The 27,123-nt window shown below is 32.1% G+C and overlaps 1 protein-coding gene across 1 annotated transcript; it reads right to left on the bottom strand.

Annotated features, from left to right (window-relative positions):
* LOC124374216 (protein SDA1 homolog) lies at nt 1-27,123 on the bottom strand (the record flags this gene model as incomplete). The annotated part of the gene is made up of 13 exons (XM_046832474.1): nt 1-104; nt 1,107-1,262; nt 4,577-4,661; nt 4,931-5,100; nt 7,894-8,058; nt 10,674-10,778; nt 12,784-12,958; nt 13,714-13,790; nt 14,268-14,326; nt 16,097-16,258; nt 18,407-18,479; nt 19,094-19,192; nt 27,049-27,123. Coding segments are annotated over 13 exons (1,446 nt in total), but the record flags the coding sequence as incomplete, so codon positions are not given.

Genomic DNA, 27,123 nt, shown 5'->3' with positions numbered 1-27,123 from the left:
TTTATATTAACATACAATAACATTTATTTTCCATTTATAACAAATATGTTACCTCAGGATCATCTCATTTTCTTTTGCTTGATCAAATAATTTCTCAGTGCAATCTGGAACAAATTATAACAATAAATGTGTTATGGGGAAAAATTGTCTTAATATTGTATTAATTATTGTTGTCTTGATAATGTACAGATGTAAAAGATCCATAACAGCAATATAATAAATAAATAAAGATGGAGGTGTGGAATTCGGGACACCATACTAGGAAATAGAAGTAAACCTTTTAGTCACTGTTACAACTTTGCCTATTTCCCAAAATGGGATTTTTGGGGGACGGCTCAAAATTTTAAAATGTAAAGATCCATTAAGTGACACTTCATTTAAAAAGTCTTGACAAAAGAAGAAAAATAGCAACTAGAGCTTTCCTTCTCAACCCACTACAAAATGGCAGTTCATTTAAATGAATTAAGTTAAAAGCATGGATGGATCCTGCTCAACCTTCAATGGACAAAAACATAAAAATGAAATTCAGGACACCCCTCCAAGAAACAAAAGTGAAATTATTTCCCCAAAATAAGCTATTTGGGGGGCAGTTTAAAGATTTTAAATGTAAAGTTACATTAGCACTAATAATTGTATCAATTAACTAAAAAATACCAATATTTTAGAACATTTAGAGATTACATCTACTTTGAAGATCTGAGCAAGATACAAATAGCATGATACTGGAAACTTAGTGTTCATGATAGGGTGGCCAAATTTGTAAAGAATGTAAACTTTGTAAGATGTTGACGTTTTGACCAGTTGTCACAAACTACAATAAGTTTTTAAAACTGCTTACTTTTAAAGATTATTAAAAATATACTTTCATATGAAAATAACAATTTTGTTAAAATGGTTTCTTACTTTCAGAACACACACCTTGTACAATTTATAGGAACTCATTCAATAACCCTACAAAATCACAGATTTTTTTATCTGATACTTCTGTGTGTAGAAAACCACTGCTTTCTAAATATTTTATACATCAGCTATGAGACTGTATTTATGTATATACATCTCAGATTGACAATTAAAGAACCAACAAAAAGTTATACTAAATATATTACCTGTTTGTCTTTAAAGGAACGCTTTGTTTTCCCTCTGACTTTATGTTTTATCATCATAAAATTCTTGTTCTTCTTCTTTTCTCTGTTAGTTTTACTTGAAAAGGGATTCAGTCTTCCATCCTTGTAGCCAAACTTCTCCCTTCCTTCTTGTCCTTTCTAAAGAAATAAACACAGTTCTTTAGAAATTCTCTTTTAAAAAAGTACATGGAAAGTATTTTCCTCATTAGTATAAAATCAGAAGTGCACGAAAACGTACACTTCACATGTACGTGTGATAATGATTGTCTTTGAAATCAAGCATCCCACATGTAGCGAGTGAGCAAGTTCAATCACTAAAAAAAACAGCTTTTATAAGTAAATGGCACAATGTTCTTGGTACCCATGAAAATAGAAGATTCCATTGTGTAGAAATCAATAGCTGGTTTTGTACCCAAATCAACGTTTTAATAAACAGAATAAATAAAAGAACATGAACTGCGATTTTGCTTAAGTTTAGTGACCTTAGAATGCTAAAACCTGAGTCTATACCAACATTAAAAAATAGATTTCTTTCCCTTTTTATGGCACCAAACTAGTTGCTTCGACCTTTAATATATTTTGTTAAGATTCATTATAAACTCTTACAATCTGTATTTCTATACTGGTATGCCTATATATTGACATGTAAATAGTGATCTTCATTTTCAGATTTACTTATTGAGCAATTGTCTGAAGAAAATACCAATGTACAATTTAGACACTAAATGCATTGATGTGCAGCAGCGTTATTTTGAGTAACAAGTTGGCAGCAATAAAGAATTTGCATTTATGTCAAAACAAAAGTAACAGGGGAGAGAGGTGGTTGTGAAGCCAAGCCACACATTTTCTCGTTTGGTTAAGCTTCTAGTCGTGATCTTTCCAGTTCGTAAATTAATTGTTATTAGTTTATTTTACTTCAACAAAGTTATGAACATAAAATAAAAACCAATTTGTAATATCAAGTTCTATAAGACTAAATTTTTTATGTTTAAAAAGCTTTTCCGTAAGACTTTATATTTATTTTTCATGATTGTAACATTTCTTAGATAAATATTTTCTTAAACTATACTAAAGACATACTTATGGAAAAAATATCAAAAAGTAATTCCTTTGTTATTTTTTGGATTAGGAACCAAGTTCTCAAATAGACAAAATTTGTGCATAATTAAACATTGCACTTAATAGAATATAAAAAAAAAACAATAAAAATAGCTAAATAAATTATTATTCTAAAAAGTAAATCTCTTTTGTAATGTTCATTTTCAACTTTATAGTAAAAGATTTTTAGTTTTCGTAATAATATTATGAATCTTGAAATAAAAAATAAAATTCTATTATTAAAATGAAATGGTTTTTTTCCTAAAAGTAAAACTTAACAAGCTACACAATAACACTTTTTGAAGGGTTATACAGTTTTCTATACAATCAGAAATATTTCAAGTATACAAACTTTTTCATTAAGTTATTCCTACAAAAAATGTACTACTCATTACTAGATGCATAAAAAGAGACTCAAAATATTCTTGGACTTCTGGTGTATGCTGATAATACTGCAGTTGTTATGACCTGCTGGATGTGATTTAGTATGATTGCCTGGACTTCAGTGAATAACTGGTATAAATTAAAGGTAAGCTTGGCGAAGTCATCTTTATCCTTCAGAATCTCTCCTAACTCAAATACACTTAATGACAAAAGTGTCTACCACTATTTATTCGAGTTGCATGTCTCTAATACCCAGTTACCCTTTGAAGTGGTTTAGCATCAAGAATTAAAAGCATACGTCACTTAGCAAAAGAAGGTCATTTGTTTCACTCTTCTAATAGTTCAAAAGCTTATGTTGCTGGCCAACACCTCCAATTGTGGGCCAAACTTCTGCTGATCCTAAAGTATCAAATACAAAGAAGACAGTATTGGGCACTCAATTACTGATGTCATTCACAACAATACTAAGAAAAGGGTCAGTGTAAGAACAATACTCTAAGAAACTCGACAATCAATGATTTCATCAGTTTTTGACACAAGATGCACCTATTGGTATTACGGAATAGAATTTCAACTGAATGAGTCCCACTAACCAAGTATGATTAAATTGCAAACATTGCTTCTGAAAGCAAAATATTATAACTTATTTATTTATTAACCCTTCGACGGACCGTGACGTACGCCGTACGTCTAGCGTTTACCGCTGAACTCGGCCCGCGACGTAGGCTGTACGCATCGCGCAGTCCGATCTTATAACGAATATATTTCGGTTATTTTCGGTGTAATACATTAGAGTTATACATTGTTGGAAAGAAGATGAAATGAACTATCGGTTTATCGATACCTATGTATCGAAAGCCGTTCAACATGTAGTTTATAGTAGACGAAAAACATCGATCAAGGTGGCGTGACTTTGTCTGCTGGCATGACGATGTTATTGTTTGTCTTTAGCTGTTTATTTGTTTGGTTATATTTACATACTATTTCATAATGTTACTTTTGAGTGTAATTTTAGCAATTATTTTGTTTGAAAGTGATTTTCACTGTGGTTTAGGACAAATCTGATTGTGAGTTTATACTCGTATGTGCATCAATGAAGTGAAACAGTTTTAGATTTAGTTTTTAAAAAAAATTGGTTTGGATTATTGTTTAGGCCTAGGCCTGTTTTATTACTTTATTTCATAAGTTATGATGGGTATACTTATATTTTAGCAATACAATCACTTTTACAAGTATAGGCTTAACAGAAAATCATTTAATGTATGTATAGGTAATGTTTTCACAAAACTGTGAAAAAACAAGAAATTAAGTGGACCACTTAGGGGGTGTTCAGTTCAAATTAAATAGTGCGTTGAAGGGTTAATGATATTTTATTAACAATATCAAAAGCTTTGCTCAAGTTAAAATATACACAAAAATTAATTATTTTCACTCATCCAGTGCAAATAAGGAAACAGGACATTTTTTAGCCACTGAGTGGTAGCAAATGTCAGGAAATTCTTTTATTAGTAAATATTTTTTTCTGGTAGGCAAAATTTTTTCTTATAGAACAAAACTGATATCAAATCAATAGAAACAAAGGTGTATGAGAAATAAACTATTTCAACTTAGGAGAAAATAGTCTGTGGTATTCTCATTTTGGGCAGATGTTTGGTTGCTAATCTAGGTTAATATGTACATTAACAAAGAAGAAGTATGGTATAAGTACAGGTATGTCTACATAAACTAAGATACATCATTCAGAGTTAGGTAGGACAAAGCATTCTCAATATACAGTCAGACCAATACCTGTAAGATTTATAGTCCTTTATTTTCCTTGATCTTTGAGTTATTAGTTTATGGCCCTTTATAAAGATTAGTCAATGAGTAACACAATTAAAAAAAAAACATTAAATTTATTCTGTGAATCACATAAAAGGTTTGCATCTCTATTTTAGTTTAAATAATAACCACCTTAAATCTTAACTTACCTTTACAGATTCAATCCGAGCTTGTCTGTCATGTTTTCTTTTTTTGTAAATATTTTCAATATCTGCTAGAGACACTAATTCCTTTCTGAAACAGAAAACAAATATACTGATGTGCATAAATTTGTCTTGTCAGATTTAATAAACTTGCCATTTGTCAATGTTATATAGAGTGTTCTATACAATAGAATTAGGAATAAAATGTTTATTTTAATGACTTTTATTGAGCTCACATAAATCTCTTGTCAATTTACTAATTACAATTAATCAATCTCTTTATAGACAAAATGAACATATCATACTTTTAGGCATTGTGGCAATTGTTATTAACAACATTCACTAACAAAAATTACTTACTTTTCTTTTAAGTCTTCCATTTTTCTTTTGACTCCCTTCTTGGGAGCCTCTACTTGTTTTCGAATCAGAGCAGCATCAATTTCCTTAAAGTCGTCATCAGTAAGAATACGCATTACACTTACTTCAGCAGCTTGTTTCTTTTTCAGTTCTAGAGCTTCTTTACAGTCATCCTAGAACAAAATTATGAATAAATTAGTGTTATGATTCCTTTATCAAAAACTTAAACGAAATTCTACCAAAATTTAGCATGCATTTTTTAAATCCTAAAGATGGATTTTTGTATTAGCTTTTGTACAATTTATAAAAAAACCTAATACAAATAGCTTGTATTAGCAAATGAATATCTGATGAAAAAACGAGAGATGCCTTAAAAAATAATTAAACTTGAACATAATACAACTCTTTGAATGCCTACTTTGGTGTACACTTTTACACAGTTACACACAGTTATTGAATGGCACAACTTTCATAAATATTGAACTAGCACCTTAGGTTTTATTCATATACAGGGAGTTCGTATAAACTGCCTACCACAGCGTGCATGCAAGTTTTGAACACTCAAAACTAAGTGTGAATAAAATATGTACATTATGAAAATAGTGTTAAATGTTATAGTCTTTTCTGTAATAAAAGTGAATCTCAAAATTGTTATGAGATTCAAATCCCTCCGTGTTTTTAAAATGAACTGTGATTCATCTGCAGTGAATAATAACGAGAAAGTACAATATTATATATCCTTTTTTTATAATTATCATTGCAAAAATACTGTAACACTGCAACATAGTCAACAGAAGATGGCACACTTATTATTCTCTTATAAGTACACTCAAGTTAATGTATAAAATTTAAAAAATGATCTTGTACAACCTGTAGTTACTTTTACATTGTATATTCAACATTTGTTTTCTTAAATATAATGTATTAAATGTTCTCTTATGCTGAAAGATATTATGTACACAGTTTACGTTTGATCATTTCCTTTGCAGTTTTTCCATTTTTGACATATTCAAGATACTTATTAGATAATTAATTAATTATTAACCAATTAAATATCTAGTCCAAGTATCTTTTACTTTAAAAATTGCTGTACTCCTATTATCTTTCATAATTTAGGAGCCAAAATGATTGTTGAGCTTATTTTTTTACATATTTCCATAACTATAAAATTATGTTAGTAAAACTTACAAACACTTCTATAACATTCTTTATAAACCTTTCAGTGTCAAACACTTTTTTGGAATATTAATGAATAATGCCAAGTGTATGTTTACAGGTGTTATCCAAAAGTGCCAACGCCATTTTTAGCAATTTACATACAATTATAATGAATGTCATAACTTTGATATTTATTGGCCTAGTTTTATAATTTTTTTGTACAAAAATGTGTATATTAACACTAAATATTCTAAAAAATGTCTTATACTATAAGAAAAATAAAAGATAACAATAAAATCTTAAAAATGTTTTTCCTTTTATAATTTTCTGGTTTGACACTCAAATAAGTTCTAACAAATTCTCACACTCAACAAAGTCAAGCACACTAAAAGAACACTTTATTTTAAACATACCATCTAATTTTTATCCTATATTATTTTAAAATCCTATATTTTTTGTAAATATAGGATTTTTTAAACACTGCTCACGTTTTTTTTATAAGGAACTAAAATTCTATCTTGATTAGCAAAATGTCCATGTCTTGTACTACATTTCTATGAGTGATAGCCATAATAATAACTATATAGCAACGTAAAAAAGAATAGGCCTAACATGATTTTGACTATTTACAAATATTTTCATGATAAAAGATATATTAGTTACAAAGTTATCATTTAGGTATTCTTCCTCCACTACTCTTCCGAGTATTTTCACTCAGTGGGCACCTTCAACGATTCATAATACTTCACTGCATGCCTAAATTACACACGATTTGATTATATTATAGTTATAAACAAACGTAAACATAACAACAACATTCTAACAGAGCACTCGCCTAAACATCAGACTGGAAAAACTCTACGAAAACAAAGACTTCATTGACAACCGGCCAATTTAATCCTAAACTTCTGTCATTGTTACTGATTGATCAGCTGTGTTCGTGCACTATATAACATGCTTAACAGAAAGTACATTTACTTTTAATGCAAATTGATATAAAATATATGTACAAAAATAATGTATTATATTTTCTTAAAAACTACGGTAAACAGAACATTGGCAATTTATGCATGTTTTAAAAACACCCGGTTACCCTGACATTGGCACTAAAGGGTTAATCAACCAACAACTTAGTAAACAATCCATAGTATTTACATATGATAGTAAAATTAGAAATTTACAACACATGATAAAGTTTGTGGCTATGTTACCTAAAAATACCAAACAAAAAGGTATCAGTCCCATTGGGTTATCAATATTCTAATATAAAGTATGACAGAAGAGAAAGAAACAGGTTGAGTTATTTCTTTCAGAGTTAATAGCTAAGTACCATTACAGTACATTCTGTTACAGCCAAATTTAGTTTATTTTCAAATAAAATTTCTCTTGCAAACTTTCACTTCCTTGGGAGGGGTGGAGTAAGACTATCAAAATTATGAACACGCTTCACGCCTTGTGATCCGCAAAACTTTCTACAGTTAAGAATTATCAAACTAGAATAATAAACTAATTATGTCATACTCCTTTATAATTAAGCATTTATATATTCAAAGTCTGCTTTGATTAAAACTGATTTAACTAATAACATTACATTACAACAATAAACTAGTACACTACTGTGAAATACTTTATTGTTACCTGCACATTAAAAATAATAATTATGAGATTAACTAAAGATTAAGAACGGAACATTTAACATCAGTTACAAATATATTCATTTCATTTGGTTTTTAACAGTTCAAATTACCTGTATTGTACAACAAAATTAAGTCTACAGGGAAAGCTAGATTACTTTGTAATAAATTTACCTTTTCTTTTGACAAATCTGTATCTTTTCCATCAATTTCATCAGTTTGGTTCATATCTTTGTCCTTTTCCACGACTGAACTAATTTCATCTTCAGAATGTGAAATATCAACCCACGATTCATTATCACTGTCTGAGTCTGATTCATCACTGTCTTGTTCCTCAGCCTATAAAATAACATACATTGGATTACACTGTATACAGGTTTGTAATCAATTAATAAAACATCTTCACTCAAGACTCAAATATATTGCAGGGATAAGAAGAAATTTAGGGATAAAAAATGGTTATCACTTTAACTCTTCCTTATTTACTCAATGCTCTAGTGGTCTGCTTATATTATCTAAGTGGTGAAGAATTCTACAACTGTGACGCACTCAAGCCTTTTCAAAACAAGGACATGGATAGGCATCATGCATAAAAAGCATCATGAGTCAAAGACTTGTGTAGTTAAAAAATTGTTACAGAATCATCTTAGAACTGTTGCAACCTCCATATTTATTGTGATGGTGGAAAAATGCTGAATAACCACTGGTTCCTTGTCTGCTACAGAACGAATGACATATATCTATGCGTGATAGGTCAGTCAGCAGTCATGTCCAGGAATAGTTAGTTATAGAACTAACTGTTATGTATTTATGTATATATATACATGGTGTTTCAGAACTATTATAGGATATTTTAGAGGATCGTTCTTATGGTTAAGTAAACTCATTTTTGTCTATAGTTGGATTTTTAAGATTTTCGTATTCTGTCTGAAAGTATGTATATTTTTTATTTAAAAATATGTTTTCTGGAAAACCCTTAAACATCACTAACTATATACAACATACAGCAAAACACATAAAGGACTCAATTACGCTAATAATTCAGAACATGTCTGTTTAGTTCAATAATTGCTTTGATAAAAACATAACAATGGTAAAATAAATAAATGTATGTACTGTAACAGCTGATAAGATTATGCACAAGTTCCAAACAATCAGCTGTTTGTTAATCTTAAAGCAAAGCAATAGTTTCCTACATTTGATAGTTAATAAATGTCTTGTCACCTAAATAATTTAAATTTCTACACTGAGAACTGGCTTGAATAACTGCAGAGTGTACCTGCCATCTTCACTAAAGTTACAATATTTTAGTTATTTTCCCCTTGTTTTACTTAAACATATGCTGTTGGCTTTCATAACATGTAAACAAAGTTATTCTTCTAACTTGATCATTAAGTCGAACATTTTAAATGGTCTCCATATTGAAATGGAGATATGAAATTTAAGTTTATGTATTTTAAATATACATTATTACTGCTACCATCCATGCAACATTTGGTTAATGTACGTATAAGTGTTTCCAATATAATTCCATATAAGTGAAGATCCAAGTACAGATAAAAATGAATTTATTGTAATCTTAATGATCCCCTTGAATATCCGACAATAGTTCTGAAACATCCTGAATATGTATAATTGTATATAATATACAGGGTGTCCAAAAAGTCCCGGGTCGGTTAAATATTTTTCAAAATATTTAAAATAGATCTACAAAAACCTTACACAAAGTTACTGGACATAAAAATCTATTTTATCACATATTCAGTGATCCGCTACTTCTTCAGGGGGGCGGCCCGCCAGGAGTCAGAAGAAAATCTTAAACGTAAGCATTGGTTGATATGCATATAAAATAAAAGGTCTTTATTAGTAGAGTACAGAGCCGCAAACCCGACCTCAAACGGATAACCGAGTCACAAATGGCAGCCGTTCAAAGATGGCTAGAGTTTGGGTCCAAAAAGTCCCGAGTCGGTTAAAAATTTTTCAAAATATTTAAAATAGAGCTACAAAACCTTACACAAAGTTACTGGACATAAAAATATATTTTATCACATATTCAGTGATCCGCTACTTCTTCAGGGGGGCGGCCCGCCAGGAGTCAGAAGAAAATCTTAAACGTAAGCATTGGTTGATATGCATATAAAATAAAAGGTCTTTATTAGTAGAGTACAGAGCCGCAAACCCGACCTCAAACGGATAACCAAGTCAAAAATGACAGTTGGTTAAAGATGGCTTGAGTTTGCAACTTAGGTTAATGTAAAAAATAAACTGATGAGCTTTTTGATTTTAACTTTACTAACCCAAAACTCCAATCCCTCTCAGAAATAACGAAACTTATTATTCCACAACAACAATTAATTGTAAACAGTTTTGGGTTTATAATTAATTTTATAATTAAGTTTATAATTAAAATATTTAACCGACCCGGGACACACACACACATATATACATTACTCATACCACCATAAATGCAATTTGCTGACATTGAATATATATTCAGAAAAATAAAACTAAAAATGAAATAGAACATATGTTCTTTGTTTGGCTTACAACATTCTCTTATAAATAGCTACAAGATAGAACCACATAACGAGCTGTTGTGTTCTATGGACGTCAAACCACGTAATGAGGTTGTAAGTTGGCAATTCCACATGACGTCAAACCATGTAAATTGGTTAAAGATTCATTCAGAACAAAATAAATATCTTACAGCTATTACTGATATTTGAAGTTTTTGTTACAATTTTGTTATTATGTTATAGATTTTCACGTAATGTTAAATAAATGAAATAAGGTTTCAAGATTTTTTCAAATAAAATTTGCTCTTAAGTAACTTGTTTAAAATAATACATACCATTTAAAGTGAAATAGTCAACTACCATAGTGAAAAACTGATATTCCATATACTTAAATATGAAAATATTGTACATACTGTATTGTTAGACTTCAGGCCCTACCTTGTTTTCTTCAAGCAAAACTTCTGCCCCTGGGACATATTCTTGTACATCTATCTCTCCAAAGTTTTTCATCTTTAGCTCCACTGATGCTTCTGTTGGTCTTCCCTGAAAAACAAATTTTATTCAATTAATACATTTCTATTTATAGTCCAACTGACATAAAATAATACACAGCACATGCATAACATTTAGTTTGTTTTCTATGGTTCACAATTTTGTTATTAAAAAATTAACAATATAAAAATGTGTTAAGTTTTATCCTAAAAATAGCCTATTTATAACATGTTAAGCACCATACTAAATTTAATATATTTTAAAAGAAAAGTAAAGCATCTGAACTTGTAAATTGAGATCTCCTACAATAAATTTGTAAATTAGAACAATTGTTGGATCTGTTTGTTATGATTGTGTTAATATCTTTACATTTTGAGGACAACTTAAAAAATGATTGTTACTCATACTTTTATTAGTTTATCTTTATCCTAAACTCATTTTTTAACTTCGCTGTTTAATAAACTTTGCATATTAAAAATATATTTAGTTTTGTTACTTTTCGTAAACTTCAAATAGTCTATAGGAGTAGTCCAATTAATTTTGTTATATCTTTGATTCATTTCATCAATACCTTTAAGATCATATGTAAACCTATGCTAACAATCAAAATTTTTTACAGATACCTTAAGAAAGTGAATCTACTACACATGGCATAAAAAGTAGATTTTTAAGTCCTATATCGTTGTGCTATTTTTTTAAAAGAACCATTAAAAATAATCAAATTTATCCCAGTAGACAACGCTAAACAAGAGTGACTTATTAAACACAAATAAAATTGAGACTGGAAATGGAACTAACAGCTAAGCAGCCCAAACTAAATCAAAATATACTTTGTATACAATGTTTCCATAGGCTATTTTATGAATATGTTTTTATTTATCAACCCTTAATCCTTTTAACATATAGTGCGGACATCCACTTTTTATTATTTTACTGGCCACCTATTTTACCATATACTTTGAAACTCCACAGACTAGCGTAAAAAGATGTATTGCAACGAAATAGAACGTTTCGCAATCCTTTGTATTTTATCAGTCTGTCATTGAGAAATTGCAAATCATCTCAGCTGAATGCTAACTGACTGTCACAGACAGCTGTATTTCACTTGTTGTGAATATTCCACCTTGTTTATTGTTTTTAGGTTAAAACAGTATAAAGTAAAGTAGTTGATATTAGATTTTCATTTATTTGATTTGAAAATGAGTTAAAGGAATCGTTCTGTAGATGAAAATACACCAATTACTAACTTAGTTGCAAGTGGCGTGGATGTGGGCCAACAAATTGTTGAGTGATAGCTATCTTGACATTTCTGAAAACATTTTTTAGAGATATACATATTGTATTAAAAGGTTTTTAATTTTCTTTAAAATAGGCTATAAACAATTTTAATTACTTTATCAGAAATAACTTTGGTTTTATGTAAAGTACTATTCATTTCAAAGCTTGTGTTACATATTTAAGTGCAAAGAAATGGCAATAAAGAAAAATGACATGTCATTACCCAAATTGATGTGCTTCAAGGGTTGAGAATTAGAGGTTTTACAAAAAATTGGAATTAGAATTGTTGACATTTTGAAATAGGCTATTATTAGTTAACTAACAAATATTTGTATTGGAAATAGCATATGTAATGTATCAACATAAAGTTTTACATTACGAAGTAATCTACTTTGTAATGGAAATCAAAAAGGATCATGGACTAGGACAAACGTTGATTAGACCCAGGCTGCATTAGAACTAAATGATAGCATACATCAGACCTCTATAAAAAACTTTGTTAAACTACTATACAAAACTCTATTACAGTATACTATTGCATGCTTGCCAGTATTCTTAGAGTAAAGCATTGCGTTTATCTGACTATTTTCTATTAAAAAAGTAATAAATCTTCTTATTTCAAAATGTATTACAAATGTATAACTTAGAACATTAACTAAAGTAATATTAACTGAAAAATATCTAATTAAATAATTATATGTGCATTGTGCATTGACTTAAAAAACTTAAAATATTGGCGAGTATACTTGACTAGTATTCACTCGTACAGCAACCTTACCCTATCTTTCTTGTGCAACATTTTTGGCATGGTATGACGATACAACTGGATGAGAGAACGGGCAGCCATCATGACACTACGCTCTCTATGTGACTTGTATTGCACCAGGTCTCTCAGGAGATCCTCATTCATCACAAGAGGACAGCGTGAACACATTTCCCGAACTGCATTCAGCCTAAATATTATTATAAATTACAAGGCATGACATGACACTACGCTCTCTATGTGACTTGTATTGCACCAGGTCTCTCAGGAGATCCTCATTCATCACAAGAGGACAGCGTGAACACATTTCCCGAACTGCATTCAGCCTAAATATTATTATAAATTACAAGGCATGACATGACACTACGCTCTCTATGTGACTTGTATTGCACCAGGTCTCTCAGGAGATCCTCATTCATCACAAGAGGACAGCGTGAACACATTTCCCGAACTGCATTCAGCCTAAATATTATTATAAATTACAAGGCATGACATGACACTACGCTCTCTATGTGACTTGTATTGCACCAGGTCTCTCAGGAGATCCTCATTCATCACAAGAGGACAGCGTGAACACATTTCCCGAACTGCATTCAGCCTAAATATTATCATAAATTACAAGGGCATGACATGATATTTTATATGTTACAAGATAAGTACACTCTAGTGTCAAAATCTGTAAAATTATATTTTATGTTAATATTTTATAAATAAATAAATAAATATATATAAATATATATATATATATATAGAAAAAGAATTAATACATATTAAAATATTTTGTTTAAGATTTTCTTTCTTTGACATTGTAGCCAAGAAATTGAAGGCTAAAGATACACATACACACTATAACAAATTATATCAAATAAAATAATTTAATGCAACAAATGTTTGACTGTTGGTTTGTTTAATACCCCTAATCCACTAACTGTCATTAAAACTTACCCAATAGCCATGACATCTGAAGAGTTCCTTTCAGTTACAAAGTTATTGACCAGAGTTTTCAACACAGGCTCTAAAACCTACAACAAACATGTACAATATTTTTATTTAACCGTCAGTTTAATACTACTGTATTAGTGGTAGTTTCCATTTATTAAAATGTGCCTTAATGTGGGATGAAAATTTATAATTTTCAATTAACAAACTTGAAAAGGTAATTCATCCTTATTCAGTGTTAATTTAATAAATAAATACACTAGTAGATGGTTTAATAATATTTGTTAAAGCGTTTACGAACATCCATTGATAGTATCTAGTTAGCCTTAAAAAAAATTTTAATACTGAGATACATGGCAAAGGTTTTACAACCAATGGATAAAATCATGATTCATTAAGAATATCACTGAGAGAGTCAGATCTCATCAACAACCACTTCACAGTTATGAATAGTTCTTATATACATTTATTTGTTAGCAAATAAAACTTAAGCTCTGAAATGAAAAAAATATATCAAATAAATTTATTTGCAATTTTGTACAAACAAAAAGTACACTCACATCAGGAGGAAGCAGTTCATGGGAGGCTTGAGCAATATACACCAACAACTTTGTGACCTCTGAAAAATACAAAATTACAAGAATTTAAATAAACATTACTTTATTAAAAAAAAAGTTAGGGCTGATTTGATTGTATCTGGATCAATTCGTAACAAATCAGCAGATGCTTAGAAAATACCATTTTTTACCTGTGTGTTTATGGCTATAACATTCTTTATTTTTGCTATATTTATTTCATATAATCTCCTACACAAAACCCTTGCATCACTTCACAAGAGGATTTCACTGTTCAAAACCATGTCTAAAATTACTATCTTCTGAAAGCATGTTAAAAGAATCTGTCTCTTTTTCTTTCGAACAGCTTCCACTGTTTCAATGAAGATTTATCTTTTAGGAGAAGGAAAAAGTCATTCGGAGTAATGTATGGTGAATAGAGTGGATGTATCAACATCAAACCCAGCCATCAACACCAAACTCCACGATCCTATGTTTTGCCCAAAAACAACGGTGCTGGCAACTAAAACAGTATGGCCAGAGGAAGTTTTGCTGATCAATCATTTTCCCACTACTTAGGTCCTTATTTTTCACAGAGCTCCTTATTCACAGTTCAACCTTCTGGCACACATTTCATGTACACACAACAACATACATATTTTTTTAAAGATAATCATTATTGTTAATTTTTCTATTGAAAATCAAGCGTTCTTCAATATCAGTAAAATGTGGCTCTTTCAGAGTATTGATTTATATTTTGTTTCACAAATGAGAAATTACGATTTACCACACATTATAACTTTTAAATTAAATTAGTGGTTTCTTTTCGAAGTGTCAGCACAAATATTCATTCTTCATTCATGATGTTCCGGTAAAACCTGTCAAATTGATTCTTCGTCAATTATTACAGTCTAAGCAATCCCATTTATACTTAACCAAGAGTCTTTCTCTCTTTCAACTATTCAAACTATTTAGAAACTTGTGTGCTGGTCAGGTATTCATCACCATACACTTATTTCAACAGCGAATGAGCTAGAGCCTCAATTTGGACTGTCCATGGCTGACAGAGGTTGCACACAACCGGCTGTTGGGAATGGAGATGGTCATATCACGTAATTCGGCAGAGTAGACATTTTTTGTTATTACACTACTTACACAGAAATTAAGAAAATGATCATGCATCAAATAATACTATTTAAAATAAAGTATATCTTTGTAACCATCGGGTTTCCATAATATATTAGCTATAGTTTAGTTCATTTATAAACTTAAAAGTATTCACTAATTATATATTATCTCGTAAACGCACAAACAGTGTGAAGACATTTTTCAGTGATATGTACTTTTCTGGCAGTGTATTTCTTTACTCTTCCAAAGGTAATTTAAGAATTGTCTTCTTAGATTGCCATTTTTGTGTCAGCTTGATAGTACATTTACCAAAATGTCATCTCAAGGTCAAGTGTCCAGCACTCCTGGCCAATGTGTTTTCTCAGTAATTGCTCAGAATAAAATAAAAAAGTTAGTAAGTCTGGTTAGGGTTGACATCCAGTCTGATGAAAATATTATTAGTGCTGGACATCTGACCTCAGGGAACAAAGGAAGTTACTAATTATCTCCAAGCTCACACAGAAACTGCAACAGACAGTAGTTCTGGTCTCCTGAGCTGAAAATACAATTCTAACTAAAACAAACTCAAGCTGGCATAGGAATTATCGTGGCCCTTCAAGTGCCAAGGTTTAATTCAATTCTTAATGGATCTGCAAGAGCCTTTTTGATACATTTTATGACACTACACATACTAGACACACTCTTTTAAAAGAATTTTTTTAAATTACCTTTTTGATGTGGTTGAAGAAATTTTTGAATATAAGGATAAAAGTTTAGGAGAATTAGCTGATGCAAGCCAATCAATCTTGAAATAACGTCAATTGTTAATAAACGCACTTCAAACCTTTCATGGGTAGATTCAAGCTGATGAAATAGCTTCTCAGCTAAACCTGTAACAAACATTTCAATGTACAATACATACAAAACAGTTATAAACATGATTTACTAACAAAGTTATATTAAATTTTTAATTTCATAATTTATTTTTTTGTGAAGGAAGATTATTTATTGCTACTAATTCATTATTAATTTAAAGTTTAAAAGTTTCAATGTTTAGGTCATTTAAAAAAATGAGGTAGTGAGATTCTTATACTAGGAAACAATGGGAGAACCAAGAATCGAACCATCCGATCACAAGTACCTATATGAATGATCAGCTTTACAAATGAAACTGACTCGACTTCCCACAATTACAAGATTTACATATTACAATCACAAGCAGGCTACATATGTGTTATGAGATCCATAGATCTTGTAACAAAAATTGTAAATATACAAATCTTTTTGTAAGGCCAATAGTTAGAAGTTGAAATATTGCAAATGAAAATACTGAAAGAACAGGGAAATTTCTTCTCGCATCGATCGGAACATGTAAAACGAGACCCCGAAGGTTTCGTAATGCAGTCAAGGTATTGAAAACTGTTCATTCACTTAGTACACAATATTTATAAATAACTACACTGAATTATATATTATAGTTTTTAGTTATTTATACTAACATAAGACTAAAAAAACTCTTAAACAATAAAAGCAACACTAACTCATTATTATCACAACATGAAAAGAATTACGAAAGACTTGTAGCACGTTCTCGTACTAGCCGGTGCAGAATGGAAGGAGTAGACACAATAATCAAACAGCCAATAATGGGAGACTACAAATCAACAGTTCCTATGATTCCCCTTAAAAATGCAGCATATTGGAATATCCTCATTGTCTTATTTTACTTTATTCTGTACATTATAATTTTAAAAAATGCTGGGAATGTGTAGGAATGCGTAAATGTATTGATTTGTAATTGTCAGGAAACAAATTAAATTGTATTTCACGTGAAAAATTAATAAAAAACCAGTGCCATTTTTCTTGACGGCTTGTCTGATGGTGCAAGGTGTGGCATGCATATTGTGTACCCACATATAAATTGTGTCGTGTAAAACTGTAGAGCTTCCTTTAAAAAACATTGATTGCTATTTCTTTTTCCAAGAAATAGAAAATAAATTTAACTTTGGCAAAAAAACACTAAATGCACGTTAATTGAACTGGGACCAAATTTTTTTCAGAGCTTTAATGGTTAAACCTAAATGCAGATTGCCGTAAATTAGAGTGCTTTTTTGTGTATTTCAAAGTACATTGTAAAAACAATCCCAATACAACCCAAAGTTTATTCCCATGCAACGCTATATGAAGTAAAATTAAAATTAAGAATCTCATTCCTCTGCTAATTCCGTTTTTAAAGTTAATAAAAATTAGAAAAGGTAATTCAATAATTATTGAATAAGTAAGAATTTTTCACACTAGTTACGTGGAATACAAGTTTAGTAATTTTTTTACATCTTAACAGCCAGCTGTAGTGAGGCGACCTTGAGTTTACCCCATAAGAACACTTATTAAACTTTAAACACTTTTACACCCTTATTTTTGGCAGTACACTCATAGGTGGTGTCACATTTTAAAGGTATAATTAATATGTATCCAAACACCTTATAGTTTTTATTTTTTTAAATCACACTTTTTAAATATTTAAATGATAAAAGTACAAAAATGTTTCGGATTTTCCCTGCATAAAAGTACCAATAAATTTTTTTAACTAAAAGTGTTTGGATGCATATTTATCATATCTTTTAAATGCATCACCTCTCACATAGTTCTACAACTAGCAATAAGAGCGTAAAAGTGCTTGAAGTTTAACATTGTTCTTACAGGGCTAAAATCAAGATGGCCACAGTACTGCCGGCACTTCAAAAACAAACATATTTAGAATTAATTATTTTATATTATTTATAAAAAAATGAATTTTGAGATGAATTTTGTAATTATGACAACGGTTTACACAATAACAGTATAAATTTAAAAGATTTTACTAATTTCAGTAAAGTTTCTTTTTTTGTCTTCTGACTCAACCAAATTGCCGTGAGAATAATTTAGATTGACTATTAACATTTAGACTACTACTTGCCACCGTTGGCACACACACCACACAATGCTACTGTAACTTTTGGAAGTGAATTTGTTAACTCTGTGATATTTTTCTGACATACCTTGAGGATCATGGATTAGCTGGAGAGCTGAGAAATTATAAACTGGAGCTGCTGCTTTTTTCTTTTTCGACTTCTGAAAGAAAAAAAAAACTATGTTACAAACTTTTTAATGTTTTAATAAGATTTTACATGCAATGTTTTACTATAAGTTATAAATCTATTATTTTAAGTATACACAAATATTTTTGTTAACTGATTTGTATACTCAAGGCTGCTAAGAAATCTTTATTAACTAGTATAAAAATACTGTAATACAATTTATTATTTCAAAACTATATACTCATCAGAAGGAATTAAGAAATTCAAGGAGGTGAAATGTTTGGAGCCAAGCATTTTTCATATGAATGCATGAATGAAATTCACTCAATACCAAGTTAGATAAAACATTAAATCACCAAGTGGGTTTTACTTTTGGAAGTCAGTATGTGGCCAAATGTTCTTGTGTACAAATACAAAAAGACAAATATTAAGTTAGATTAAGACTTGAAATTTATTCTACTTTGCATGAAGTTAAGCAAGTGATTAAAATTTAGGAATTAACAAATAATTTTTCTCAGAAAAAGTGACCACAAAAAATATTGACCAATAGTCTTAGAAAATATATCTGAGGCTGATGTAACCTTAAAAGAAACTAGAAAGTAACATAGAAACTTTTCTTATAATTAATGTTCTCAATATTCCACGTACCTGGACTAGCTGTTTTACTTTCTTGAGTTGTTTTTCTCTTTTTCTTGTTTTTTTATTAACTTTGTTGGCCATTGCCACTTCTTTCGTATTTGGCTCGTCCTACACATAAATCAACATCAGTTTGATTGAAACTGCACCTGCTACATGAATATTAGTACCAAATATGACAAAATTATTACACTACTTTGGAACCATGTAAAGCTTACAGTTAATAATCAACAAAACATCCTTTAGAGACATCAAGTACCAGTCACAAAAACTTGGTATTGATACATTAATTAAGACATTTCATATATATATTATACACATTACATATATACATACACAGGTCTGAAAAGTCTACTTCCATCAAAAGACAACTAAGATGGGTTTTATGATGTACTTTAATTTATAGTTAAGTTAGATAGTAACGTTGTCATTGATATCTGCATTACAGTACTGACCATGCACTGCATACTTAATACTTACTCAAAAGAACAGTTAAAAGTATATTTTTACTAAAACTTTTAATTTTCTTGCCTGGATATTTTCTTAATCTGTGCTCAACAGCAGTTACAGAACAGGTTGAAATAAGGAGTGCTGTTACTATTAGGTTTCTCTATGCTTTCAAGACTTCAAATTGAAAATAGTGGTTAAATTAATTAAACATATGGTTGTACTGTCATAAAACAATATTTAAACAGAACAGTTGATTAGATTTAACAGGGTTTTTTCAATTAATAATACTACTTTAACCCTAGAGCTGGTATGAAACGAATTTTCGTCGCCAAAGGCCCGTCCGATTTGGCAACGACGAATATTCGTCGCCAAAGTAGACATGTACAGTTATTGAAATTGTAGGCAATTAAGATCATATAAATGATTTTTATTTGATATATTCTGGAAGAGCAATAACTATAGTACCGATTTACTGTTCTTACTTTGATTATTGTCTTCTTTGTTTACCCTAAAAACATCGTTTTTTTTTTTTTTTTTTTTGACAGCTGACGTGAACGTAGTACAGGTCAACCACATTGTTGTGAAACTGTAAACAAGTGCCGGGTTTAGTGTTTGAGGTTACGAATCCAATAGTATTTGGTGTTGTTATTATTGTTTTTTTAGCTTTCTTAGGTTATAGTTTTAGTAGTTCAGTATGGGTGAAAAACTTTAGAGACCAATCAAATGATCATAGAGAGCTCGCAGGGCGGGATCTAGTGACGCTGAGTGAAAAATGAAACTTTGTATATATTGTACATATGTAAATAAGGTAAGATTAAAATTTATTATTTTATTTTATTTTTGTTTTAACTGTCATACTTATATAAGTATTAATGCAGTCAAGAGATTATGTTTACTCACGAACAATAATATTTATTTAGAAATGTACGCATTTTGGAAATAAGTAAATATGGGTGCTTTTTCATACAAAGCCCTGTAACACATACGTTTTGAGGTAAAAGTTACAATAATTATATATTTTGGAATCAGGACAAAATTTTGAATAAATTATACATTTACGGTTTTGATGTAAAGCTTATTGCTAAGCAGTTACACAACGGAATATTTACAAAAAAATTTCAAAAAAACATTTTTCTTACATTTTGTAAAAAAAAAAAAAAAAAAAAAAAATATGTTTCCATGGAAACAATAAGATATTGTTATTATAATGCTCTCCATATAGTTGTGAATACATTGACATATAACAGCTTATATTTGGACTAACAGTTATGAAATGTGATACATTATAAGAAACGTCTGCGAAGCTGTTAAAATAGAGCCGCCAGTACAGAGTGACACCATTGCCAGTTCTAGGGTTAAAGAACAATATGGAATGTTTTGAAACTTTATAGACAAGTGGAGTGAAGCCCAGAGGGGGTTTCAAAATAAGAATTGGCCTATATGTTAACCAGGAACCCTAAGAATGTGCATGTAAAATTTCAGTACAATCGGTCCAGTATTTTTATGTGATTGAGTAACACACTGTAGTGTATTTAGTGTGAGAAGTACTAAGTTGGTAGGTATCCATAGTGATATTTAATGTCTGCACCAGTGATGTTGGCAGTATGTATTGTCAGGCGATGTAACATACGATGTGGTCTAAAAGAATAAAGAATGCTCATAGGCTGCTCTCCTGTGACGTCACATCACGCCACTACCCTACAACCAACGGTCCAAGCTGGCCAGCCACCAGTCCACCCGGAGTCCACCACCAGACACCGTCATGTAACCTCCGCGTCCCGTCCGTTCCTTTACGAGCGGTCCTAGAGCAATGTTACTCTAAATGTGTAGTTTAATTATTCTTCCCGACCCATAGAGAGTACAGTGTCGACCCGCATACATTACAGTGGCGACGAGGAAAACAACTGCAACAGTGGAACGTCGCTTACAGTGGCGACGAGGAAAACAACTGCAACAGTGGAACGTCGCTTACAGTGGCGACGAGGAAAACAACTGCAACAGTGAATTACAGTGATTTAGTGCGGAAGGGCAACAAGCGTAATGAACACGTGCAAATAACCGCGAATGTGCAAGGACATTCCGGACATTCCAACGGTCGGGAGTAGTAAGGTACGCCGATCGATATAAACTATTCTTGGTGTAAGCAGCGCACAAGCTGATTTTAATCGTTGCAATTAATGCCGTTAGACGATTATTTTTACCGGGGACATTTTAAACAGTTATTACGGAGTGTACAAGAAAACAAAATGGCAACTATCGGGTCTATGGGTTATTTTGATAGTGCGGAAGAATCGTGGCAGTCTTATATAGAGAGATTTGAGTTTTTTATTGATTGTAATGATATCGATAATTCAAAGAAACTAAGCACTTTGTTGACAGTTATGGGTGTAAGGACCTATACGTTACTGAAAGACTTAATTACACCAGACAAACCGTCTGACAAGTCGTACAAGGAAATTGTGGACACTATAGCGAATCATCTGCATCCCAAGCCTTCTTTTATCACGGAAAGATTTAAATTTAGTAGGCGGAATCAATTGGATCATGAAACGGTTAGCGATTATATTGTGCATTTAAAACAGTTATCTAAGTATTGTGAATTTGGTGATAAATTGCCAGACTACTTAAGGGACAGATTAGTCGCGGGTCTGCGAGACCAACAGATACAGAAAAGACTTCTCGGGGAGGAGAACCTCACTTATGAAAAAGCCGTGCAACTAGCTACTGCAATGGAATTTGCTGAGAAGGGGGCGGCCCAGATGACAACTGCAGGAGGACGTATTCACCGGATGCAGAGCAGCGGGTCGATACCGAAAAGGACACAGGCGGCGAGCATCGCAGCGAGACGGTCATCGGACGGCGGGAAGGCGCTGGGAGACATCACCTGCTATTGTTGCGGCAAGCGAGGATCACACACAGCATCGCAATGTCGGTTTCGTGAGTACACGTGTAATCATTGTAAAAAGAAGGGACACCTTGAAAGAGTTTGTAGATCGAAAAATTATGTTAACAAACCTAATGAGAACAAACCAAATGTTTTTACAAATAGGTCTAAGGAGCCTTCAGCTAAAGGGAAACAGTTTTACAGCAATAAAAAGCAATATGTTTATAAAGGTAGGCAGCACTATGTAGAGGAAAGTAAAGAATCAGCAGAGTCCGGTTCAGATAATCACTGGAAACATAAAGACAATGACGATGTGTATGACATTTCCAATCTATTTACGGTTAAAGAAATAGAAACTAAGATTAATAAAATTGAGCCAATAACGGTACAGTTATTAGTGGAAAGTAAGGAAATTGTATTTGAAGTCGATAGTGGAGCTTGTGTTTCAGTTATGTCAGAAAAAGATTGTAAGACTAAGTTAGGAAATATAAACATGTATCCAACTAGCTTAGTATTAAGTTCATATACACATGAAAAGATCAGGCCTTTAGGTAAGGTTATGGTCAATGTACAACATAAAGGTAAAGAGAAACAATTAGCTTTATACATCGTAGCTAATGGGGCTAATCCCTTGTTAGGGCGTGATTGGATGCAAGCATTAGATTTAACAGTTAGAGTGCCTAGTAATGTAAACAATGTACAGTCAGCTGATCGCACGAGCATGGTGGGGGTTGTGCCAACTGCAGGCGGCAGCGCGGCAGACGCATGCACGCCTGTCAGTGGAAGCCACAACACACCTGTAGAGGTAAACAAACAAACATCTGTCAATCCGTCTGTGGTCAACAACAACAAACAAGTAGAATTACTGTACAATGAGTTTCCAAATGTATTTACGAATAAGTTGGGATGTTTCAAGGGTGCACCAGTTAAATTAAAGTTAAAAGAAAATGTAGTACCAAAATACTTTAAACCTAGGACGTTACCTTTTACACTTAAAGAAAAAGTAGAAGCCGAGCTGACTAGACTAGAACAAGAGAACGTTATTTCACCAGTAGATACCAGTGAATGGGGGACTCCCATTGTACCAATTATTAAGGCTAATGGGAAAATAAGAATTTGTGGGGATTATAAAATAACTGTAAATCCTTTCTTGGAGGTAGACCGACACCCGTTACCGAAAATTGAAGAAATATTTGCCAGCCTACAAAACGGAGAAAAATTCTCTAAAATAGATTTATCTTCAGCTTATCAGCAGCTTAAACTAGATGTAGATAGTCAAACGTATTGTACAATTAGCACACACAAAGGATTGTATGCTTACAATCGCCTATGTTTTGGTATCAGTTCAGCACCGGGAATATTCCAGAGAATAATAGAACGAACATTACAAGGTATCCCGGGGGTAACTGTATTTTTAGATGACATTCTAGTAACAGGTAAAAACAATGAGGAACACATGCATAGACTTAGACTAGTGTGTCAAAGACTTGAAGACAATGGGTTCACAGTGAGCAAGAACAAATGTAAATTTTTCTGTGACAGTTTAGAATATTTAGGTTTTGTTATCAGTAAACAAGGGTTGCATACCGCACCTAGTAAGGTTGAAGCAATTGTCAAGGCACCTGAACCTCAAAATGTGACACAGCTTAAAGCCTTCCTTGGTCTTGTTAATTACTATTCACGTTTCATTCCTAGGATATCCACTATTTTAACCCCAATGTATCAGTTGTTAAGAAAGGATACCGATTTTGTATTTAATTTAGCATGTAAGAAGGCACTACAAGAGATTAAGCAAAAGTTAATCTCTGCTGAAGTTTTAGCGCATTATGATCCTGCATTACCACTAGTGGTAGCCAGTGATGCTAGTCCATATGGCATTGCATCAGTTTTGAGTCAGATTCAATACGACGGTACAGAAAGACCTATATCATTCGCAAGTAGAGTGTTAAATAGCGCTGAGAAAAACTATTCACAAATAGATAAGGAAGCATTAAGCATTGTATTTGGTGTTAAGAAATTTAGTCAATATTTATATGGTACACAGTTTTTGTTAAAGACTGATCATAAGCCTTTAGTGGCTATTTTTGGACCAAAGAAAGGGTTACCTGCTTTCGCAGCCAGTAGGTTACAACGATACGCTTTGTTTTTTAAGTGGTTTCCAATATGAGATTGTGTATGTTAAGTCCCAAAACCATGGCAATGCCGATGGTTTATCTAGATTACCTGTAAATAGGGAGATTAAAGATGAAATCTCGGATGATGACCTTAATATTAATGTCATAGGTACCTATTTGCAGTGTTTAGCTGAAAATGACATACCATTAAGCTATGTAGACATAAAAAGAGAATCAATGGTAGATGGTGAAATCAAAAAGGTAATATCCTATGTAGAATTAGGTTGGCCTATTGTAACTGAACCAGATCTAAAGCCATTTGAAATTAGACAGTCGGAATTAACCTTGGAGCAAGGAATCCTAATGTGGGGGTACAGGGTGGTAATACCTAAAAGGTTCAGAATAAACATTCTGAACGAATTGCATACTTCACACATAGGTATTGTTCGCATGAAGGCATTAGCCCGTGCATATGTATGGTGGCCTAATATCGACCGGGACATAGAACAACTAGCTAACAGCTGTGCAGCCTGTTTGGAGGAACGAGCAAAACCGCCCAAGGCTTTCCTGCATCATTGGAATGTTCCGGAACGAGTTTGGTCTCGAATTCATATTGATTTTTTTGGACCTTTTCAGTCCAAGTTATTTTTGGTGGTAAAAGATGCGTACTCTAAGTGGCCAGAGGTGTTGCCCGTTGCTTCAACGGCAGCTGTTCACACGATTGTGAAATTAAGGGAATTATTTAGTAGGTATGGTATTGTAGACCACATAGTGTCCGACAACGGACCACCTTTTACCAGTCAAGAGTTTAAAGAATTTTTGATGTCAAATGGTATCAAACACACGTTTTCACCACCATACCACCCAGAAACCAATGGTTTGGCAGAACGGTCAGTCAGAACTATTAAAAATAAATTGAAAACAGCTCTTCATAATTCCAAGGATTTAGAATTAGCTTTGAGTAACTTCCTGTTCACGTATAGAAATACAGTGCATTCTACTACCAATCTATCGCCAGCTCAATTAATGTTGGGCAGATCGCTAAAGTCTAGGTTAGATTTAATTCGCCCAAATGTTAAAGCAATAATGTCAGATAATCAAGAAAAACAACGATTGTACTATAGGGGTAGTAAAACTAGACAGTTAGCTATTGGACAACCAATCATAGCCAGAGATTACAGAGGTAGAAATAAGTGGATACCAGGTGTGGTAGTTTCACGATTAGGATCAGTCACGTATTTAGTTGAACTGAATACGGGCATGAGGTGGAAACGACATATCGACCAGTTGGTAGGTTTACAGTGTAGTCCGGAAATGTCTGAGTTGACAACAATGCCTAGACTCCCAGACGCAAGCGTGGCAACAGAGCACACGCAGGAAACGATCGATATACAGTCGCGGGACAGAGCGAGCGCAAGGTCGCCAGTACTTTTAGCAACGACCTTGCCCCCCTCTCCGCAAAACCATAACAATAACAGAAACGCTCAGGGGCCAAAGCCCCAGCCCACGTACAAATGTAAACAATAACAGTTCCAGCGTTTCACCCAAACAAATGACACCTGTTAGACGATACCCACTAAGGGATCGTAAACCTTTAGTCAAAATGGACTTGTAAATACAACCCAATTGTGACTTGTATATAATTAATATTGTTTAAGCATTATTATTATCGATTTGTTAATTGTGTTCATTCAATGTGTTATTAATTGCTATATTCTGATTTTATTGGTTTTGATTGAAGTGTTTGTGATTTGTGTTAAATGATTATATTGAGTTGTATTTTGTTCTCTATAATCTATACTTACAAAAATAAAAGAGTATAATGTCAATTTTCTTATTCATTGTAATTGATTTAAAATTGGAGAATTGTAAAACAAATTGTAATTGATAAATTTCTAAAATTGTAGGGGACTTATGTATTTAAGGGGGAGGATTGTAGTGTATTTAGTGTGAGAAGTACTAAGTTGGTAGGTATCCATAGTGATATTTAATGTCTGCACCAGTGATGTTGGCAGTATGTATTGTCAGGCGATGTAACATACGATGTGGTCTAAAAGAATAAAGAATGCTCATAGGCTGCTCTCCTGTGACGTCACATCACGCCACTACCCTACAACCAACGGTCCAAGCTGGCCAGCCACCAGTCCACCCGGAGTCCACCACCAGACACCGTCATGTAACCTCCGCGTCCCGTCCGTTCCTTTACGAGCGGTCCTAGAGCAATGTTACTCTAAATGTGTAGTTTAATTATTCTTCCCGACCCATAGAGAGTACAGTGTCGACCCGCATACATTACACACACCACCATTTTAGTAAGAATATCCTATTAATTTCACCTTAACAGTACAATATTCTTATATTTTATTACCAATCAAAATAAAGAAATTTCAGGACTTCTTCACTGTAGAAACAAAACTCAACTAGCTGAATAAAACAGAGAAATTAATAGGAAACATTATTTATTTTCATCAGACACAATACAATTTAGGCATTAGGAAAAAAATATATATTAAACTTACATCTGAGTCACTATCCTCCTCATCTTCTTTAGTGACATTTGAACTGACAAAGAATTTTAGAGCTGTCACAACAAC

The sequence above is a fragment of the Homalodisca vitripennis genome, unplaced genomic scaffold (genome assembly GCF_021130785.1).
Source record: "Homalodisca vitripennis isolate AUS2020 unplaced genomic scaffold, UT_GWSS_2.1 ScUCBcl_7519;HRSCAF=15247, whole genome shotgun sequence".
NCBI classification, from domain to species: domain Eukaryota; kingdom Metazoa; phylum Arthropoda; class Insecta; order Hemiptera; family Cicadellidae; genus Homalodisca; species Homalodisca vitripennis.
Note: the sequence above shows the minus strand (reverse complement) of the source record. Positions and strands in the feature narration are given on the sequence as shown.